This window comes from Phalacrocorax carbo, chromosome 6 (genome assembly GCF_963921805.1).
Source record: "Phalacrocorax carbo chromosome 6, bPhaCar2.1, whole genome shotgun sequence".
NCBI classification, from domain to species: domain Eukaryota; kingdom Metazoa; phylum Chordata; class Aves; order Suliformes; family Phalacrocoracidae; genus Phalacrocorax; species Phalacrocorax carbo.
The window spans coordinates 38232613-38248967 of record NC_087518.1 but is presented as its reverse complement, the minus strand read 5'-3'; the positions used below and the strand labels follow the sequence as shown (position 1 = coordinate 38248967).

General features: G+C 36.2%; 1 protein-coding gene across 6 annotated transcripts in view; it reads right to left on the bottom strand.

Moving 5' to 3' along the window:
- The window catches only part of PTPRC (protein tyrosine phosphatase receptor type C), a 72673-nt gene that overhangs the window by 9539 nt on the left and 46779 nt on the right, over window positions 1-16355 (bottom strand). For all 6 annotated transcript variants that reach the window (XM_064454768.1, XM_064454769.1, XM_064454771.1 and 3 more), the window contains 14 exons: window positions 15434-15589; window positions 12374-12573; window positions 9906-9966; window positions 9062-9170; window positions 7664-7695; window positions 6366-6481; window positions 5730-5820; window positions 5556-5632; window positions 5288-5324; window positions 4760-4857; window positions 3685-3810; window positions 1859-2016; window positions 1243-1378; window positions 401-550 (listed from right to left, as the gene is read on the bottom strand). In XM_064454768.1, the coding sequence (XP_064310838.1) occupies window positions 401-550; window positions 1243-1378; window positions 1859-2016; window positions 3685-3810; window positions 4760-4857; window positions 5288-5324; window positions 5556-5632; window positions 5730-5820; window positions 6366-6481; window positions 7664-7695; window positions 9062-9170; window positions 9906-9966; window positions 12374-12573; window positions 15434-15589 (1547 nt within the window). The remainder of the gene's footprint in view (window positions 1-400; window positions 551-1242; window positions 1379-1858; window positions 2017-3684; window positions 3811-4759; window positions 4858-5287; window positions 5325-5555; window positions 5633-5729; window positions 5821-6365; window positions 6482-7663; window positions 7696-9061; window positions 9171-9905; window positions 9967-12373; window positions 12574-15433; window positions 15590-16355) is intronic.

The following is a 16355-nucleotide window of genomic DNA, read 5'->3' as shown; positions in this document are numbered from 1 at the left end:
ATGGTTCTCAGGATCATTGTTCCCTCAGGACACCTGCACCCAGTCTTCATCTCCCAGTGCCTCACTTCTTACTTTAATTTTTTAAACTTTGGTCACATCTGGACTACAGTTTAAAAATGCCTGCTATACCATATACAATGGCACAGGAAGCCATGCACATAGACACAAGTAATTGTTCTATGCTCCCCATCTGTTAAAAATATTAACATCAAAAGCGCGAATAAAATGTCATTAATTTACAGCTTTTTTCATTAAGGTAAAGGGACAGTTCCTGTGCCAGAGAAATAAAATAGCACGGAAGTGATCTATTTTGCATGGTATCTTTATCTCATTACTATTGTGCAAGGCACTTTCTAATGTAAGGGTGAGGTAAGGGCCCTAGAATGCAATGCTTATTTACCTGAAACTCTGCCTCCAGCAGAGAAGGATCACTCGGAGGATCTTTCCTTTTCAGATTGTTAAGATAGGAATGCAGTTCTGAGAGACTGACCTCTGTTTCTCCATACTGATTGTATTCCACTAGCGCTTGATGGATAAGGATGTACTGTGACTGGTGTTTCCCATTTAAAGGGTTTAAAAATGAAGTTATTAAAGAGTAAAAAAAATCACTTTTTAAAACCATTATAAGAAACTATTATTCCCACAATGCTACTAGTATTAATTATACTAAGCATTAATGTTAAATAGGCACTAAATGCAAGTATTAAAAATCAGAGTGGCTTCCAAAGTAGACATTTTGGAGCACTAAATGTGCTAATGTGTGTTGGATGAAAAGTGTTCTGCAAATAAATGTAATGCCATTCAAGAAATATGCAACTGAGATTTGAAAGATCTGCAAATTGCTTAGACAAGTTAAAAACATTCATTGCATCAGTCCATAACTTTTGTTGTACTCTCAACTCAACTGAAAATCCCACCTAGACAGACAGTTTTTAGAACATGAAAATTACGTTTGACTATGCAAGCTCAATTTTACATTTGTAAATTGTACGCCAGAAGCTGGATTATCAAATCTAAAATGTTCTTCTTGGCTTATTCTAAACTTTAAAAGGCTATGTTTTTAAAACTGAAAAACTGTGTTGGAAGTTTTTCTCTCTCTCAATATTTTTCAGAGCTATATTTTCTATGAACAACTTCAACTGAACTGTAGCAGTACCCAAGACTGAGCAGCAGACTTCTGAGAAATATTGATGATGCCCTAGTAAAGGCAAGTTCTAAGTGACAGGAGTTTTAGCGAGATACCTCTACTTGAACCATGAGGCACCGCTGCCGACGGAGCTTCACAACATAGCCATAAACATCCACTCTGCCTTCTGCATCCAGCCCTTCCAGCATGGCATCAATACCTATGTATGTCCCAGTGCGCCCGACACCAGCACTGCAAAGCACAAAGGGATTTGGTTACCAAGAGGGAATGACATCTCCCATCCCACTCTGAGGGGGGGAGCAGTCAGTAAGAGAGTGAAAGTGAAAATGTGTAACAAAGGAATGAAGCAACAGCAAAGAGTTCTTGCTGGAAATTAATTGGCAACACAAACAATGACGAGTTTGTATTTTAAATATCTTTTAATTAAAGCGAGGCAAATATTGCCAAAGATGGTGCTTATAGCCAGAGTAGCCCAACATTTATCTGTCTGCTTTCCAAAAGTCTAAAAGTCTATGTATCGTCAGATTTTATCGGCCTGAATATCCTTCAGAAAACAGACCTTTCTATGCCTATTTGGCTGACTCAATCTCAAGTAATCAAGTCACAAAATCTGGGATCAGCCAAATACCTTTGTCAGGTCCCTTTTCTGAATATCTTCACTGCATGTTCATTTAACATTGATATATTTTTTAAAAAATAATATATATTTACCTGCAATGAACCACTATTGGGCCACTAAAAAAGTTGCTGAGAGCATTAACTCTGCGTCGGAGTTTGAGAAGGAGATGGGGATCCTCAGGGACTCCATGGTCTGGCCAGCTTGTGAACTGAATATGAGTGACATCTCTTCCAGTTGTCCTTTCTCTTCCCTAGACAAAGTGAAGTGTGTTTTTAAAATATGTATATATATGTGTACACAAAGCCAAAATAAAGAGCAGATACACAATCAGAAGAAAAATAAGGGCAACAGTCATCAAATGTTGAAACAGAAATTTCAAAGTGTGTGTTGTAATGTTGCAATCCCAATGGTCGCTCAGGTTATGACATTTCTCATATTCAATTTTAATTAAAAAATACCCATGAATCAGGAATACACAACAATTGCAACAGAGGACAAGCAGGAGGTTCAAAGTGTTGCTAAAAATACTTCTTTTTCTTAGATTAGCCTACGATTAGAGTATAATATGTCTCCCCACTCTATTCATAAACAACTTGGCCAGTGTAGAGCTCTGCTTACTTCAAGGGGTACAGCTTGGCATAATACTCTTTTGTCTCCTAGGAGCAGCCTGCTGAGTGCAAAAGATTTTAAAAATAAATCATAGAAGAAAAATTTAAACTGTAACAGACTTCTACCATCTAGAGATACAAGATACAAGAAAACCTGATTTTAAATGAGACTGACTCTCTTAAGTCACTTAGTTAAAGCTTAAAGCATGTCAAGTTGTGAGTCCTACATTCATATATTGCTGCTAGATTAAAAGAGAGAACATACATTTTGATAACCATGATTACAAAACAAAATAAGACAGACACTCAATGGCATTCTTTTACTGGCCAAGATTTAGAATGGCTGTAAGGGCATTTCCTCAGTAATTAACCCCCAAATTCCCACTGAAAGTTTAGTTACCCAGCTGTGGCACAGTTATTCATGCAGTTATTTGTCATTGTTTCCACACTATTGACCAGAACTGCAGAAGTCTCTGTTTTCACACCAGGGATGACTCTTAAATTCCACAACCAATATCAATTTTATCTATATTAATATAATGTCAGCCAAACAGAAAGCAGACTGCTATAAAAATATCAGCCCTCAACCTGCAGCAATCTCTCATATCTAATGTCTCTTCTAGTAACAGAGCAGTGTCTTTGTTAGTAGTAAATTCTTAACACCCTGATATTCTCATGGCCTTCACACTAAGTTACAACTTCCTTTAAATCAGACCACTTCCTGAGTAAATTTTAATGCAATGTGAGACAGCTGAATAGGAATATCCAGCTGTAATCATGGATCAAGATGGGTGGAGCCTGTTGCTTGACTATTTTGCTGAAGATCTGTCAGCAGATCTACTTAATGCTTTTAGCCGTGTCTTACACTCCACTTACCCTCACTGAAATATTTTCACAAAGGGCCTGAGAGGAACATTTAGCCTTAGATGGCAAATTTTATTCTCAACTACCAACAGAGCAACTAATGGGATTTTAGACGTATAAAAGAGAGCAATTACTCATCCTTGATGAATCTATATATAGCCAAATGGTAATTTTAAAACTCTTACGTTTATAAATGTACTTGAAATTAACAGAATTTGTAATTGCCCCACTGTACAATTACCACAAGGGTAGATAGTGGAGCTCTGTGAGTCACATTGATTTTATTTGCAGAAGGTTATGCTGAGATACACATAAACTAGTCAAATTTCTGTGTTAAAGAACAAGCTAAATATCTAAGGAAACCACTCTCAATCTCTCAATAATACCTATGGAGTCCAAACAGACACTCCAATTCCAGCCAGTCTTATACTTTCAAATCAACTTACATTTGTGATGTGTAGTTTCTGAATGACATAGTCTGGACACGTTTTACTTTCATTGATCTTCACAATGATGTCCCCATATGCTGCAGAGCCATTCTCCATTGATGGCCAGTACTGGGCACATTTGTTCTATGAAGACATAAAGTTAGGTAAGCAGCCCAACAGTGTACTGGCAGAGAGCTGAGCGCTAGAAGAAAGTCTGATTTAAAATAGACAGCAACTCAGTATAGTTCTTCCAACTTCTCACAGGTCTTGTCCTCTCAGGAAGAGGCTGTCACTGCTTAGGATGTCAGTGCTAAATAATTCCAAGTATCTAACAATTCAGGTCTCTGACCTGAAGATTTATGCCCATGGAATTTACCCTGGAACATAAAGTGGGAAAAAATCCTGTACAGTAGTTGAAAAAGTGAACAGCTACTGTTGCTGTTGCTTAAAGGCTGTAGAAAAAGTTTGCAGCTACTTCTATGGCTTCTTTTTCAGTCTTCAGTGGGGGAGGTTGCTCCTGCCTGCCTATAACAACAGCTTGGGGATGCTGTAAATCTGCATGCTGCCAACTTTTTCATCTTTAAAAGCAGTTAAAACAGCAGTTCCCCTTCCTCCTGTTGTACCTTGAATAAGGAACAAAAGCAAGACAGAAGCACCCAATCTTCTAGTTAAAGGAAGGGCAAAGACAACGGATACAAAAATATTCTGCCTAGGATTTACTGAGGGCATTGCCAGGATATCAGAAGATAACAGACAGGAGAAAAATACAAACCATACCTTTTATGACAGGTCTGTGAGGAGCTAGAGTTCTACCCTGAGCCCTTTTCTGGTTTTGTTAGCTCTAATTTGGAAGCTTAGAGTTTGCTATTTACAGCTGCGATTAAGGGGCCTTTTCTGATAAGACTGATAATTCCACAAGGCAACATATTTTTTTGGCATGCTTTCCAACATAGGTTCTGCCACAACAAGGGAACAGCAAAGAATGAAAACAAAGTACTAAGAAGAAAATGTAATTTACCACAGCAAAGCAACCCTTTCTGTTTTCAGACAAAAGAAGGATGAAAAGATGGATGGTTGGATGGATATTTCTCACCCGCTTTCCTTCCTCACAGCGAGTCACCATGACAATAATTGTTGCCTTCTGTTCCCAGATCATTCTCCAGAAATCATCTGTGGTTTCATCCTTGGGGCCTAGCAAGAGATATTTTAAGGGAGTTTTTCAAAGAGTGCAGCTACATGAAAAAACACTTGTCTTCTTGACGTGCTTAGCCATGCAGTCCGAAAAGCTAACCAGAGAGCACGCAAATAACAGCCACACACTTGATTTCATTATGACTGCTGCCATTAGGCCACATTAGAACTTTCATACATATCTTTAGTGCATAGCTCTGAAATCTGAAAACTTTTGGTGTAAAATTATACATCATGAGAAATCTGCTTTTCAAGTGAAATTTACTCATCTTCACAAAATTTCCTAAGCAAAAACTCACTGACAACTTTTTCATATTACATTTCAGAATGTCAGATTTTCAATTTTTCTGTAAATTTACTAATACTTTTTTACTACTCTATAAAAAATGGGTGAATAAAGAAAGCATATTCTTTCAAGCTTAAAAATTACCTTGTGCAGCAATGTATTTTCTTGGTTCTTTGAAGCCCTACACAAAAAGTACAATGTTATCAACTTTTAGAAAGGAAGTACGAACAATTTTAAAAATTTGCAACTTAAAAAATAAATTCAATATGCAACAGTCCAATAATACTGAATACATTACAAAGATGGAAAGAACTCAAATGGAAATCCTCAGAGGTGTTTGATGCACGAGATGTACAGACTACAGAATTTCTTTACTAGTGCCTAAGAATTTTTTCACATAGAAGTCACTCACATCAATATAACTTGCATTGATATAGTCTGATCCTGGGTTTCCTGGGATCTCTGAGAGCTCAACACGGTTATGATCATCTGTTTAAATAATTTAAAACAAAATAATTATATGATCTCAAGGCACTGAGAAAACAAAATATTTCTAAAATGTGCAAAAACTGTAACAAATACTCACATGGAAGGATATCAATGTAACGGTTTTTGTTCTGATTATGGCTTTTTTTGGCCTCCTTTATTGAATATCTAGTGAAAACTCTAGGAATACTCTGTAAAATACAATGTTTCTTTTATTAGGTCAGCTTGCATTTAAAATAGTTTCTACTTACACTCAAATGCATATGGAAGAGATTTGGTACTACTGAGTCTGGAAGATAACATCCTGTTTCATACGATACCACTTCATATATTTCTTATATCTAAAACAAACAAATTTCTTTTCCCTTAATATAAATAATACATATCTCCACAATTACATATTCTTTATACACCCACATCTACGCAGTAAGAGAGAGTATTAAAAATATATATTAACATTTACTTTAGAATGAGAAGTATTTAGACCGTGTATTTTATACTTTTGCTGAAAAACACCTTCAGGGGAAAAAAAAAGTACCATAATCTTATAATGAGGAGAGCTTGGTAGCAAAATTAACTGAAGCCTATTTGACCTTAGATGAGAATTCACTCAATTTTGCAGATTATTTATTTATTTATTTATTTATTTATAAGCAGTGCATATACTTCAACTAAGCTCTTAATTTTTCCAACTACCTGGCTACAAATCTGTGGTGTATTGTGAGCAATGACAAACCTGAAATTCATCCAAGAAAAGTCTTCCTTCATCAGCAATCTTCCTCCTGTACATGTCCAGCAATTGCTCCGAAGGTATCGGCTCTATGTTCAGAAGTTGCCTGTCATCATCTTTAACTGTGTAAACAGGTTAAGCCTTTATCGTTACTGACTTTGAAAATGTAGATTACATTTCAGGAAACATGATTCTTGAATTGCCAGATGAATTAGTGAAAGGGCAAACCTCTTTATTTTAACTAAGCATGTTTGTTTACAAAAAAAAAAGGTGTTGCTTGAGCCAGCCATGAGCAAACAAGCCCTGGGAATAACAGAACTTGTTCAGCTCTGCTGCCTGACTGAAGACACCTCAGGAGGAGACCACGTGCAGGGACACTGCATTAACAGCACTTTTATACAAAGTGGCAATTGTCACATTCAGGCACAGCAACAGCCCCAAAACCCACAATAGCTGCATCACCTTGCCCTCTGCTTCAATTCTGATCGTTTATTGTCAGCAGTAAAACGGATTACTGTGCAACCAACCTACAAATGTAACAATGTGTATTGCCTACTGTTCCAAATTTTCTCCAAATTATTCTCTGAATTGCAATGATCTGTGGCACCATCTTTAATGATAAATAATGATTGAGCAACTTTTAACATCTCTAGCTAGACCTTTATTCATTATTCATTTACCTTGAAGATTTTTTTTTTTTTAACAAGTGTGTGTCTAAGCAAATGGATTTGAATATCAACACAGTATTACTTCCCATTCAATGCAGTTAATTTCTGTGGGCTTGAATGTCATAAATCATTCTTTCTTGAAGGTTTCTGGTATTGACTGACCCTGTCTTCCTTCGTAGGCTTTGAAATCTTGCACAAAAAGTTGCACATAATGTTCAGTTTCAGTCTTTGGGATTTGAAAGGCTTCAAAACTTTGCAGTAAAAAACGACCAGCTTATGTTTAAATTTGTGCTTTGAAAAAGGTGCACAGGAAAGGGAAACTCTAGTTGAAGCTGTATTTGATTCTGGACTTACTTTCAGGGTTAAACATATCACAACTATTGCCTGGGAAAACAAAATTGGGTTTGTAATTAAATAATAAATAAGAGTTTTTCAAACACTTACAAACTTTCAGTTCATTTAATTAGAAATACTTCTGCTATGTATTTACTGAAGTATTTTTTTTCTCCAAACAAGGTGTTATCACGTTGATATCTGTAGTCTATTCATATAACCTAGAATGCAAACAATCTAAAGGTGGCAGCAAGACATGTGGCTAATTTTATTTCCACTTGCTAAATGCATGAAGCTACTCACCTGCAACAAGATTCACGCCTTCAGATGAATTGCTGTAAGAAGCAAAAGCATCTGTAAAAACTTTGACTAGTAAGACATATATATGATGAGTTAAATAAAAACAGTTTTGTATGTGAACATTAAGACTGTTCATAACCAGCAGACCACGTTACAAGCTCTCTATGAAACAAGAGGGCTACAACTGGGGCTTACAGGCCCTATGCAGAGGTGGTTGGAATCCTTGTCTTCCTACTCTGAGCACTACCAAGGAGGAGAAACATGGGAACCACATCAAACAGCTTTACTACTTGCATAGTTTTGTCCATATCACCTGCATCAAACATGTTTAGTTTCTTCACTGGAGTGACTGCTCACACCATCTTTGTTTCTCTTGCTAAATAAGTGACAAAAAACTAACATGTAGATAAAATATAATAAAATTAAGTTTAAATACTAAGTAGCCAAGAACAAGCCATACTCTCAGGAGCTAACTGTGTAAACAGGTTGAGCATTTATCGTTACTGACTTTGAAAATGTAGATTACATTTCAGCAAATGTGATTCTTGAATTGTCAGATGAATTAATGAAACGACAAACCTCTTTATTTTAACTAAGCATGTTTGTTTAAGGGAAAAAAAAAAAAAAGAAAAAAAGAAAAAAAAGAAGTATTGCCTGAGCCAGCTTCCCTAAGCATAAAAATTCTTATCTGAGCAAGAGCAACTCCCTGTCCCCAGGGGGGAAAGGGGTTGGAAGTGACAAGTCCCCAATTTCTGCTGTTGCCAGAGGGCTGGGAGGTTTCTGAAGAAATTGCCCTAACTCCTCCATATCCACCAGCAGCAAATGCTCCCTCACACAGTGCACCACCTCCCTTCACAGCAACAGCAGCAGTCAGCCTGGCTTTCCAGGGCTCTGGCACAGTTGTCAGCAAAGGCAATGACCCTTCTACCACCATCTGCTGTCCTACAGAACAGCCAAGTCACCTAGAGATGACTATAATAAACAAAGCCTCCCTGAGATATTGAGTGAATAAACATTTGAAAGAATTCCAAGAAAGTGTGTATTATTTTCATTACTTTTAAATCATGAAGGAAAGACATTCCAGATATTTTTAAATATTTTTTTCACAAAACTAGTGACAAAACATTTCACTCTACCAGATCAGTTCTTCTGTGTCCTGAGAAAGGGTATAGCAGAGAGATTTTGTATCTATTTCATTGTATTTGCATTGCCAGACAAACCACCAAAACCCGAGTTTCTTTTGAAAGGATTAAAAGGTAAAAGGATGTCTTTTTCCACTATTAATGTTATACCCAACTTGTAACATTTTTGCAATACCTGTTGGGAGATCTTGTGGAAGAACAGAAAGCCTCCCCCACCCCAGCCCTATATATAGGAGAGGGAGAGAAACATGAAGCTTACCTAAGTTTTTTTTTGTGAAGATCATAGATTTTGTACAGAACCAGTAGTAAAGCAATTGTTGTCACAATAATCAAGAATGCCAAGAATATAATCAGGGCTTTAGAATTATCTACCAACAGAACAAGAATAATTTTATCATTTCTTGAATACATAATTAATGCATTTAAAAATTACTTTTTTAAAAACATTTTTATTTAATCTGTATACTCATTGATTTTTTTTTTTTTTTGTGAAAAGAACTAAGCAATTGTTTTTAAGTGCTTAGTTTTTGTTTGTTATTCCAAAGTGCCCCAAACTTTTAAGCTCACAGCAAAAGAGGGAATTTTATTTCTTCACTAAGGAAACTCACTTAAACTCTCCATGTTCACCCATCAAAAATGCTACAACTCACACACTGGCTCGGCATTACCATGGATGTCTCCTGCTCTGTGTGACCTGTACACTTGAGCAGTGGAGCTCTCGGCTGCTCCTGATCTGGGAGTTGGGAACCCCTGACAAGTCACAGATATTCAGCTCCTTAAATGCAGGATCTGAACACAGGAAAATGATCTTAAAGTGAATAGCTTAAGTTAGAGAAATTAATTTCTAATTGCATTCAAACGTTTCCTGAAGAAACCACAACTGTGTAATAATTCTGAATTATGGTCCATGACTTGTCAACATGATCTGTTACATTAATGCTGAATGAGGTTGTTATTTTTTCAAATGCAAATCAACTATTAACTATAAAAACAGGCAGTTTGGCTTTTTAATTAGGAGCAATTGTAACGGAATTCACAATTTACCCTATTACTCTATACTATGTTAAAGTCTAAAAGTTAAAATGCCATAAATATTTACTTACATCTGGTTGTCACACTATGCTTTACTGGTGGCCCTCTATGTTCTCCATTAAACACTACAATCTGCATGCAGTGGGTGAGAATAACAGAGATGTTAAGATACAACAAGTAAAAATTTCTGCATACATTTGTTTTAAAAGCAAAGCACAATGGATTTTCAAAATACATCCATTTATTTTCAATGCATCAACCTCATTGACAGCAGGGTCTGCTGTTAATCTTTGTATAGCCGTTTGTAGTGTAGCTCAGGTTTCTACCTAACTTACAGCAAGATCTAGATCAAAAATATGTAGATGACTGGAAAAGAAAGTTAGTGAAATAGGATACACATTTTACAAAATCAAAATCAGATATATCTGAAGGAAAAAAAATCAAACGTATCTCATGTCAAATCAAAATCAGGTTTCTCAAATCCAGAAAAGAACCATGCAATGTGTAATAAAACAGCATTATTTATTTGCTTCAGCAGTAAACAGACAGATAGTCAACCGAATTGGATATTTTTAATACAAGTTCCTATATGGGAAGTGAGTCATAAAAGGTTAAATGATAGAAACCAGAATAAACTTTTAAATAAGCTGTTTCCTTGCAACATTAATTTTTTGGTACTTTAACTAATGTTAAAATACTAACTTTGTTTAGATGTGTCTATATTTCATAATATATTCTACATTTATCCAATCTTTTAAATTTCCTTAATAAAAATTCCATTGAGACCTAATAGGCAGCTTGAAGTTTGTATATCAAATATTTCACAATTTTCTTGTGAAGAAAAATTAATCTTATGATTAAACTTAAATCCTGAACAGTGGATAATACTAACAGGATTGAATAATAGTGAATTTAGTAGTAATGTTCTCCTACTGCAAATCATCCAAAATGGGAGAAGGGCTTTCAGCACCATTGCTGACTGCAGGCTGAATTCTTACTGAGCCTACCCGATCCCTTAAGAGAAGCCTCTCCTGAAGACTCAGAGGACTTTGCCCAGCTCCCACCCTCTGCTCTAAAAGGCAGATGTGTTCAGGGGGTTGGTGGTTTCTGAATTCTGCAGCTGGGAAGAAAGCCATGGTAGGTGGCAACATCCAGAAGAGTAGCCAAGGTGGCAGAGAAAACAGACAAGAAGTTGATCAAATGGTGAAGGCCAGAAACCTAGAGCAGCAGTCAGTGCCAAAACATCACTAAAGCAAAAAGTATGCTGGGTAAGCTCCTGTTTATTCCCTGAACAGTTCAGTGTGCTGGCAGAAGGGAATTGTGACATCCACCAACTCTCACAGGTCATCTGTTTTTTTATTCTTCAGCATTCCTTAACTTGTCCCAGAATCCTTTCTTTACTAGTTAAGGCCATAAGGCTTCCTTTGTTTTTTTTTCAGTAAGAATTGGGCAAAAAAATTTCAAAGAAGCCAGAGTTTAGAGCCAACCAGAAGCCAATTTCTTCTGTAAGGCAAACTGCTCACTGCAAGTGGTGTATAAAAAGCTCACAAGAGTGCAGGGGTCTCTTACTACGGGGGCAATACTCCTACAGGACCTCATCTTTACTTTCCAAATACAAAGCTTTCTGAGCAGAATCTGTTGGAAAAATACTGACAAAGCCTTGGAACAAAACCCAGACTATTCATACTCTCTGATACTGCATTTCCTTAGGAAGACACAGAGAAAAGAGGAAAATATTGTAAAAAATGAGTGAAACTGGTTCCTAAAAGTAATAAACTCCATCATTCCTACTGGTTACTTTCTTACCTAAACTTTACTGAGAGGAGCTATCAGGTTATAAAAAAATATTCCTAATGGCCACATTAAAGGGATCACACAAGACCATTGGCTTTGCAAGCAACAAATGCCAAAAGGGTGAAATGCCTGAAAGAAGAGAAAATAGGAGACATTCAGGAAAGTGAAGCTTGTAAATAGAGGATGATATGTTTTGTATGAAAACAAGGACCAGCTTGTAAAAGGCCAATGTAAGGACATGCAAAAGGATCTGAACTGCTTTACACTAACCAGTCCCTGAAGCATCAAAAATCTTCACAGTGAAAAACTCTGAACAACTTATTTCTAAGAATTATCTCAAGACTTAAACCCCATATTTATCCTCTGATGAAAATGACAGCCACACGTTCATTAAATGAAATGTGTTTTAAACACTAAAATATCAGTTATACTTAAGAAACTCCTTTAAAACTTACGGAAACCCCCTATTACTCTCTGTCCCAAATACAAACAATCTACTCAGCTTGTATTGTTCATGATGTCACATTCCCGTGTTGAATAGCACACAAGGTATTGATTGGTAGGCTAGGCACATATGCATTTTATTTATGAAGTAGTAGCTACTGCTTTACATCTATGGCCTACAGATACATAGATTAACTGCTCTGCCACCATATTTGCCTTTTTCCCCAAAATCAAGTATAGTATGCTTAAATAATGAAAATGCAGCAATATTTTATATATTTAATTTAATAAACATACTTACCTTAAATGTATAGCTTGTCAAATACCTGAGATTTTCTTTTATAAAATCACAAGAATTTTCTTTGGAGTCATTTCTTTCATCATTTCCCCAAACCAACTCAAATACTGTTTTTTCTCCAAACACTTCTTGATTTTTGCACTTAATTTGGACAGCATTATCAGCTATCAATGTTGTAGTAACTCCAGTCACTTCCCTTGGTTCTGTTCACAAAAGAATTATTACTGGTTCTATTCTCATCATTTCAAACCAAACATTTCAGCAGTTGTACGTGTTCATGCCTGTTTGTTCTCTCTTAATAATTTCATACATTTTCCTCCTTAAAAAATTTCAGCGCCAATTTAACAAGATAAATAAAACCAATTTTGAGTTAGCCATAGGCTTATCTGAACTGGAAAAGATGTGAAGTGGAATGGAAAAGGCTGGGAAGATCAGAGCTCTACTGACAGGCTACAAAGATAATACGATGGCAACTCTCTCTCCTGTGTCTGACATCACTTTCTTATTTAAGGAACATGGGATGACAGACAAGACAGGGGAACAAACAGTTTTCTGTTTGAGTGTATGTTTCAAAACTTCTGTAAATGAAATTTCCTGCCAGAAGTTACTATTCTATTTTAATATTTGAAATAGTATCTTTTAGCTTAAAGTGTAACATGGTCTTATAACTGGCCTAAAACCACAAAAACTTTTTACTTTTTAATTATAAGGAATCTTTTAAGTCTAATATGTGTTTTCTAACTCTAATTTTCTATGTTGTACCAAATGTGTTTCAGACTGGGGGCACAGCTCAAGGGACCTTTCACCAAGAGCTTATGAAACATTTCAGAAAGTAAACAAACTCCTGCGTAAGGCAGCTCCATGAGCCACATTTCAGTAGAAAACCATCACCGAAATTTTCTTCAAAATCACTTCAATTTGCAAGCTAGCATATTAAAAAAAAAGGCAGTTGATTTTTTCTTCATATGAAGGACCTAAGGTGCGTGAGGTTTTCTGAGCAGATCAGATGTCCCATGTTTGGGAGTGGCAGGATATTTTACTTGGCTGAGTGCACAATTTCAATATATCTGTTCATTTCTATCCACAGGGCAGATTTCTTATGATTCCTATTCAGTGTACTGCTGAAGAGCTGTGAACAAGGAGAAAGTGAACATTTCTGGAGGTAATGTGTTGGTTGAAGATGAAAAAATATTTTACAAAATGCAGGGTTTTTTCTACTTCCAAGGCATTGTGCTCTACTGATATATTCTCTTGTTCAAGAATCCATAAAGCTCTTCCACCATCTGCCTGATCATGTTATCAACTGCTGTAACAGTTGGAGAAGGTTTAATAAATAGCATTAATTCATGAAGGCAAGAAACTTATTTTCTCAAAAAATAAGTGAACTGTGGTTGTTTTCCAGATCCATAAACTTATATTGTGGACTGTAATCTTCACCTAAGTTATTAAAATATGAGTGGAGCCCAGAGAGTGGGGGCTGCAAAATATAATATGCTGAAACTAGATGATCATAAGAGAAAAATCATGATCATGTTCACATTACGCTGTCTAAAATTTAAAGACATTTTTCAATTTCTGTTACAGTTCAGTCTCAGATCAAATGGTTTACATTATCAATCAATTCATTTATCAGCTTTTTTTCATGGGGCTTCAGAAGACAATTTTGACCTCTGTATTCTTCCAGCTATAAATTAAAATACGTTAGCTCAATGACCCAGAGTAACGGGGAGGTTCTGATGTTTTCATGGATTGTCTATAAAACTGTATACAAAACCCCTGTGTCTTCCACAGAGGGATAGGATTCAAATTCAAAACAATAGTCTGCCAGAAGCCCCTGTAATTCCCAAAGCCCTAGAGAAACATGTTTAATAAAAACAGCAGGTAGATATAATGTTGTTCTATATCCATTTCTACCTACTTTTCAGGAGTGCTAAAGGCAACAAAAGATTTAACTATTCCTGGTATTAAGGGGGAAAAAATCACTACTTTAAAGTATCATTACATCACTAGCACAAAAATAATATATTCTTTCTCACTAAAAAAAACTCTTTTGCTTACTCAGTGAAATTAAAAGAAACATTAATTATCTTACCAGGTATAAACCACCACGGTTTCCCTACATTAGCTGAGCCTGAAGGTGGTGAAACTAGTACTAAAAAAGTACTAGAAGAAATCAGATAAACACATTTTTTTTTTAGTGGCTTTGGTTTAGGTTTGAGGGTTTTTTTGGTTTGGTTTGGGTTTTTTCCCCCTGAAAGAAGGAGTTAAAACAGTGTGAGGCTCTACATCTGAAAATTAAAAGGGGGAAAAAAAAAAACAAAAAATAAAAAGGACTGTCTCTATTACACCTTGTCTGCATCAGGAAAATATCTACCAAGTCTGCTGGGTTTGGGTTTATTTTTTTAGCTTTTCTTGTAGTTCTATCAATTGAACATGTATGTCAAACAAAGAATCAGGACCACAGGTGTAAGCTTTTGAAAGTATAGTCCCAAAAAGGTGCACAGACCTTTCTGACAGCACAAGGGTTGGCTCACATTTGGCTTTAGCCTAATGTGGAGTCTTAGAAGCTGATTGCGTACGTGTACATGCAAACTAACAGAAACCAAGTACCGATATCAGTATTGGTGTAGCCTGGGTGATGCAGGTCTGCTTTGATCAAACAGGGAACTACAGAATAGAAGGTACATTCTGCACGTTTTTGTAACTTTCATACCATAAAGAAAAACCTAATATTTTTAATTCTCTTTTTGAGTCTTTTCTTTAGATAGGTATAGAATGCTTTCTAAAATCTTATCAAGAATTTCAAATTCATGCAGAATTTTTTTTTAATCTAGTATCTATAAGAATACTTATACTAAATGCATAATTAAATATAGATTAACAATAAGTAATTAAAAAAGAGTAACTAGTGATATGAATGTCAATAAAATTCTTTTTTTGGTAATCAGTTTCTTGGCTAATAGTAATAACATATATGAAATGTAATGAAGTGCAATTAGAAAGTACATATTTCCTGCATTAGTATCAGCCTTGTTCATAACAGTTAGCAAACAAGAGACTTACCGGCTGACCTAGTCCTAAAGTGAAGTGTTACAGTTTCTCCGTCAATATTTTTCTCTGTATATCTGCTCTTTGTAAATGGAGTCACAGATACAGAACCGTTGGTATAAGGTTCTAAGTTGCTGCAAACAAAGTTATGTTCCTTGGTACAATTTGGATCTTTAAGAAAAAATGAAAAATGAAATTAATTAGTGAAATTAATGAAATTTATGTTAGGAACACAGGAACTCTTACACTTCATCAGAGCTACCTGAAACCACTATCATGTGTACTTCTATTTTAATTACCTTGTGCTTGGTTGTTTTGTCTTGCTTACGAATGCTAAATGAAGGTTCAGGAAGGGGAAGACATATATTCCCCAGTCAAAAGGGTTTTGTTCTGTTTTGTTGAGGTTTTGTCCTGTTTTGGTTTTTACTTTCTTAGTATGTCATTTAAATGTGTGTAATTAAAAATCAACATAAAGTGCATTGATAAAGAAAGGCTGATACTTTCTTCTCTGTTCAGCTTGGGAAGGGATTAGTAGACAGATGTCAAGTCACTCTGCACACTGGACAAGTGTGTTCTGGTATAGCGCGATAGATGTCACTTGCTTTCAGTGGTGGCAAGCAGGACAAAAAGGAATTGCACAAGAAGCAACATGAGCAAAGCTATTACCCCCACCGCAGCTGGAGCTTTGGTGGCTTGGGGAACTCAGGTGCAATGGCCTTTCCATGTCTACTTCCAGTTGCTTCAGATGTGAGCTCCACACAACCCAGCATACTACCTCAGTCACCTACGCTGGCCAAGCCAGACCAACCACAGAAACTGGTGCATGGAGCTGACACCCTTTTGGGTAGTGGTCAAATCTGGGGCATGGAGAATGGGAGAGGTTATTTGTAACTGGGGAGCACATGAACATGACAGCCTTTGGTTCCTGGGGCAGGCC